Raw genomic sequence first — 6,441 nt, 5'->3', positions numbered from 1 at the left:
GGGGGCGGGGGGGGTGGGGAGGGTGTCCCCTGTGCCTCTACTTTGTCACATTGAAGGCAGAGAGATTTCAAGTAGGACAATGGAAATTGAAAGGCAGGTCCCACCCGTCTGCAAGACTCTCCTCCTAAACCTTGCAGAGTGCTTACATAGAGCAAGTCTATTTGAACTGAGTGCTACTGAGAGGAAATTGGCTGGGCCACCTTGGGGAGAGTCACCTAACCCAGGCTCAACAACGCAACAGGAGAGCTGCCTTCTACTGAAGGATGGCCTTGAGCTAGTTGCTGTTGATGATCTGTCCACCATCCCTTGCCCTGGCCATTTCATAGATGCTACCCCACATGTGTTCCTTGCCTGTCACTCTCTGCTTTCTCTGGCTATAGGATTATGCTCAGGTCATGCATAGGGCAGGCCGGAGGTATAGGAGGTAACGCCCTTCAGGAGGCACCTACAACCAGGGAGAAGCAGGAGGTGATGGATAAATATCCCAGCTTCTTCCCCTCTCTGGTATGTCCTTCAGAGTCTCCCAGAGGGCCCCAAAGGGACAGGGCCACAACTGCCTGGAGGTAGCCTGCTCATTAAGGCATCTGGTATCACCCACTTTCCCTTCACTGTCTCTCTTCCCCCATTCATGTCTCCTGGGATCCTGTCCCCACCAGAAAAGCTACATGCACCCAAGTCTTTTGTCTCAGGGTCTGCTCTGAGAAAACCCAGCCTATTTCAGCTTCTTCTCTTTTAACCCAGTTAATCCTCACATCAGCCCCAGTCTTAGCCCACTGAAAGAGCAAACCACTAAAACCCAGTCAAGTTTTGGGTTTGAACTCAAATCCACCTCTCTCCAGAGCCCGCGCACTGAAGTTTACCACACCTAGACCTTCCGAGCCTCAGTTCTCCATTCTGTAAAATGGGTTTGCTTCCTTCCACACACCCAGCCTACAGATGTCTATGCCCAACTCTGAACCTTCATAGCTTTCCTGGTTTGAACTGTGCAATTACAACCCCAGTCTCAGTCAGCTGGCTGATGGTTTCAAGTCTAGAAGTCTCATCTCTCCAAATGAGATGAAAGATTCAGAAGGAGGGTTCCCATCTTTAATTTGAATGCCATAAAATTTGAATACCATTTAATTTTCATGTCCCCAAATATTATTCTTATATATATACATTTTTTCATCTAATTAAAATGTAAAATCTCTTCTTAGTTTGTGAGCTGTAAAATAGCAGGCAGCAGACTGGACTTAGCCCACAACACAAAGTACCACAAGCCCTATGAAGGCAGAAACCACATAGCTCTTGATCCCAACTGTCTCCCCAGGACCTTTCACAGTGCCAAAAGAAATAGCAGAAGAGATTGAATTAGGGAAGTGAGAAGCCTTGAATGCCAAGCCAAGGAATTTTACTTGATTTATCAAAGGAGAGCCTCAGGAGGATTCTAAGCAGGGGAATGGAATGGCACAATACATTTATGTTTTAGAAAGAAACCCAATGGTCACAGTAAAGGTGGACAGAGAGAAGAGCGAAGGCATCAGTAACAAGGCTACTGCACCCATCCAAGCAAAAAAAAAAAAAATGGCCAACACATAATTAAAAATAATAGTACAAATACAGAAGCCAGAACAAAAATGCTATCACAGGGAGTATCTAGAGGGCAAGGTAAATAATTGGATAGGGAAGGGTGAAAGCAGGAAGGATGATCAGAGTCATTTGGGAGATCAAGTTGAATAATGGACAATCAGCAAACAGACAATTAAGGAGGGGAGTGGACTCAGGAGGAGAAGGTTAGCAGGGTCAGCTTTAGTATACATGGTGGGGAGGGTCTCCAAGATGTCTCAATAGAAGCATATCACCTTTATTGCATGGACCCAACCTTCTCTCACAAATTTTAGAGTTTCTCGGCTCTGTACAGTAGCCACTGGCTACATATGGCTATTTAAATCTATGTTAATTAAACTTGAATGCAATTAAAATTCAATTCCTCGGTCACCCTAGCTATCTTTCAAGTATTCAATAGCCACATGCAGGTAGTACCTATTGTACTGGACAGCATAGGTAGAGAACACTGCCTATGAATCGCAGAAAGTTCTATTGGACAGCACTGGTCTAGAAGTTTTGCTTGAAAAACCTAGTCCTGTTTCCCTCACACCACACTGGTCTGGCAGGCTCCCAAGAGCAGTCCCAGACACATAGAAGATAACATTGACCCTGTCCCACCTCATTGAGAGATGGGTTTTTTTCAGGCACCCTCCAATGGAGACAGCTGGCAGCCCAGGTGAGCTGGGTTGTACCTTTGCAGGCCCCTGCCGCGCCAAGGTGGTAGATGGCTGCCAGTACCCGCCAAATGGCTCGCTGCTCACTCTCCGAAATGCCTAGCGTCTTCATGGCATCTTGGAGCTGGGTGAAGGCAGCCGCCGCCCTCTGCTTGTCTTCAGGCTGAGAGCAAAGGGAGAAAGGAAGAAAAAAGGCCATTACAGCAGAGAAAACGCAAATTCACAACATGAAGCAGGCTTGGTTTTGGGGGAAACGTGTGGTCACTTTATGACCACAGTAAATTATCAACAATTAAGCCGAAGAGTGTTGACACACAGAACTCAGACTGCTGGGAAAGTGATGAAAATCATTTCTATCTGACTTTGGAAAGCAATGCAATTTTTATTCATTCCTGTGTTCATTCAGTAGATTTATTGAGGTTCTGCTCTGTGCCAGGCTCTGGGAATGCAAAGATGAGCAAAACCCAGAACTTTGAGGGCCTCTCAAGGTAGAAGTCAAAGGAGATATTATTAAGACAAATAATAATGAAACAGGCTAAGTGGTAGGATATGGGTATAAGTGGGGAACTGCAGGAAATCAGAAGTAGGAATGGACTAACTAATCCCACCCAAGAGAATCAAAGAGAATGTCATAGAAGATGAAACAAAATTGTGATTGAAGTTTGAAAGATAAACAGTCAGAACTGATCGATTTAATGTAACAAAGGTCCTGATAAGTAGAGGGAACGGCGTGAACAAAGGAGATATTCAGAGGCAACAGGTGGTCGACTGAATGTGAACAGGTATTTTTGTTGGTGGGGCAGACAGTAAATGGGAGGAGATAAGTATGAGAAGCTTGCAGGTGCCAACTGTGAAGACCTCAGACAATACAAAAGGGCACGAGCTTTAAACTCTAGCCATGCTTGGCAAATACGCACCCATATCTACATTCCTATGTAGACAGACACCTATGGCAGACATCACTAATTGATCAAGATCCCGCAGCAGGCCGATGAGTCCAGATTCTTTCTAGGACATCACCTTTTGCAGCTGCTACCAACTGATCTGCCTCAGCAACTGAAAGGGAACCAGTTTGCCACCCCCAGTGCGAGCAACAGGAAACTGCCAAAGATTTTTAAGCAGGAGAAAAGAGAAAATGACATGATCAGATGTTTATGGGTTCTAAGGTGTTGTTTTTCTTTTTTAGATTTATGATTCCAATTATGTTTGATTGGATATTAAAATTAGTCTGAAACTCCTGTATACACACCATCTGGCCAAGGAGACTCAGCCCAGAAGCCTGCTGGGTTGAGAAGAAGTGAGCCGGGGACAAGAATTCTTGTGTCTATGATCCACCAGCAGATAATGAGGAACTGATTTGCACTTGGACTCCTTACAGAGCTTGGGTGATAAACTGTAAGCTGTTAAAGCTGGCAGGTCCTTAAATTTTGTAGAGTCTAGTGCTCAGAGAGGGGATGATGCTTACCCAAGGTCACACAGCAATTTAATATCAGACATAGAACTAGAATTAGGTTTTCTGACTCCCAATCCAGGCCACTTGTCCCCTCCATTCAAGCCACTTCTTCTAACTGGGAAGGAACCCTGCAAGGATCATTGACCAATTGGGACAACGTCAAAGCACGCAGCGACATTGAGATTCGCTGTGGAAACATTTCAATTAACAGAAAAAGCATGTTCCACTGATCCATCATATTTCTGGGCCACCACAGGACCACGAAATCCCTAGCAACCAGGAGCTCAACCTAGCAACCGCAGCTGCTCCACTGGAGCAAACAGAGGGAAGGGAGGCAACTTACCGACATGGTTATTTATGAGATTTCAAAGTAGCAGAGAAAGGACACCAAAAGGACAGTGGCAACGCATTTATTATGGCTCCCACTGTCAGCCCTGAGCATTTGACTTTAAATTACAGGCAGACTCCATCATCCACCATTTAGCTCATGTGAAGAGAAGAATGAGAAAACTTCCGCTAAAGCTTATCTGCTGCTTTTTTTTCTCCCTCTCCTCCTCCCCAAGTCTCTGTTGCAACAGAAGACATTGAGGGAGAAATGCTTCTGATCCAAAACGATTAGGATCAGAAAGATGTTTACAGTTCCTTAAACTTCTAAAGAGCCAAACACCTCTGCATAATGCCCTGATAAAAGCCACTCCTTTCATCAAAATCGTAAAAGTAGAAATCAGTCAAATTAGTGGAATAAGTCAGCTCAGCGTCTAAATGTCTATCCACAGGAAAATGGATAAACAAAAGATGATATAGTCGAGGCATGGGATGGAGTACTACCCAGCAGTGAAAAAGAACAAGCCGCTGATATATGCAGCCACACGTATGAATCCCACAGACCCAGTGTGAGTCAGGGATGCCAAATACAAAAGACTGCACACTGCGTGAGTCCATCAATGTGAAATTTAATTATGGACAAAACTAACCTTTGGTGAGAAAAGTCAGGTTGGTGACTGTGGGGTGGTAAGGACACCCCTGATGGGACTCAAGGGAGCCTTCGTCTGAATGAAGAATGTTCTAGATCTTGTTCTGGGGTGTGGTTGCCCTGTCCTCTCATGGTTCCCAGTCCAATGCAGAAACCCATGTACAAACAGACAATGACAGCACAGAGTGAGTGCTGGACTCTGGGGAGGGGCAAAGAGCTGACTGGGAAAGTCAGAGGCTTCCTGGAAGAAGTAGTGAATGAAGCAAATAGAATAAGCAAGTCAAATGGGGCAGGAAGGGTCTACAAGCAGAAGGGCACAGGGTAGGGGGACATGGTGCATTGGGTGCCAAGGACCCTGAGGATAGATGCACAGAGCGAACAGCAGGGGATGGCCACAATTTGTAGCTGGGACTTGTTCTCGGATGGAGTGCAAGGTCACTGGAGGCCTCCCTGGCAGAGGGAATTGGCACATGGGTACCCTCTCCCCAGGGTACCAACCCCCTTCCTGCAGGGACATGTGGGCTCCCCTGTGTCTCCACAACCAACCAGCCCAGGCAATTCCCAACCCTCCACCCCCTGGACTGGGAGCCGGCTCTAGGAGGAAAATGCTGATCACTGATTTGATTCATTTGCAAAAGAAACACTGGTGGCTGCACAGCTGGGTGAACCTTATGGGACTATACGGAAAGCAGGACAGATGCCGTCCAGAGCCGGGAGCTCCATGTTAACAAGCGACTCTCCCCGACACTCAACACTGACCAATCCACATCCTCTCTCGGCACTGGGAATAAAATGAAGGAGGGAGGCCAGAAAGTGTTAATTGATCACCTACTATGCTATAGTAGGTGCTTACCCTGTAAGGCAGGTGTGGGTCTTTCCAATTGACAGGGGAGGAAACCGGCTCAGAGAGGGTTAGATATTTGTGCAAAGCCACCAGGTTGGGGAGGGGCAGAGTCACTATATGCCAAATATTCTACTGGGCCCCCAATCCTAGGAACAGACCGAGAAGTTGGGTGTTGCTCTACCCATTCCACAGGTGGAAAACTGAGGCTGAGAGAAGATAAGTGACCCAAGGGTGCACAGTTGGTCAGATCCCAGAGCACATGGTCTTCAGCCACGACACAGGACTGAGATGACAGCGTAGGGCAAACAAGAGTGTCAAGAGTGTCAAATTTTCAGTCAGGCCAACCTGGATTCCAGTCCTGACCTGCCACTCAAAAGCTGTGTGCCCTTGGGCAAATAACTTCACTTCTCAGAGCCTGGTTACGCCTCCTGCAAAACAGATGTGCTTATAATCCTGAAAGGACCATTCCTCAGTTGTTAACACCTACATCCCAAAAATAAATAAATGTGCCCCAGGCTAAAACCTGGAATGTGACAGCCAGAAGCAAACTGCTGAGAGGTGAGGATTATTATTATTATTACCACTGCTGCTGGGCGCTTTAAAAAAAAAAAATCAGGCTAGGTTGCAGAAAAATAAATTATAGAGAAGAAGAAAATAATATGAAAGCTTTGTGATTTCAAATGTGTCCTGGTGCCCTGGCATATCTCAAATAAGTTTCATTTAAAAGCTGGAATGTGACAGGCACTGCAGGGGCCAGGAGGTAGAACTGGCAGTCAGAAAGCGGAGGTGGCCACTGAGGTCCTGTCCCCTACCCCCAGAGGTCTCAGTGCTTCCCCCGGGCCCCTGCTCCAGCTCACTGCCCCACACCCCTCACCTTCATCCTCTGCTCTAAAGCCACATTGCACTCTTT

General features: G+C 46.5%; 1 protein-coding gene across 1 annotated transcript in view; it reads right to left on the bottom strand.

The window, feature by feature from the left end:
* MYO18B (myosin XVIIIB) overlaps nt 1–6,441 on the bottom strand; it is a 228,518-nt gene that overhangs the window by 195,250 nt on the left and 26,827 nt on the right. Inside the window, exon 11 of the mRNA XM_006904961.1 lies at nt 2,280–2,424. Within this exon, the coding sequence (XP_006905023.1) occupies nt 2,280–2,424 (145 nt within the window). The remainder of the gene's footprint in view (nt 1–2,279; nt 2,425–6,441) is intronic.

This window comes from Pteropus alecto, unplaced genomic scaffold (assembly GCF_000325575.1).
Source record: "Pteropus alecto unplaced genomic scaffold, ASM32557v1 scaffold190, whole genome shotgun sequence".
Taxonomy (NCBI): Eukaryota; Metazoa; Chordata; class Mammalia; order Chiroptera; family Pteropodidae; genus Pteropus; species Pteropus alecto.
This window is presented reverse-complemented; position numbering and strand designations above follow the sequence as displayed.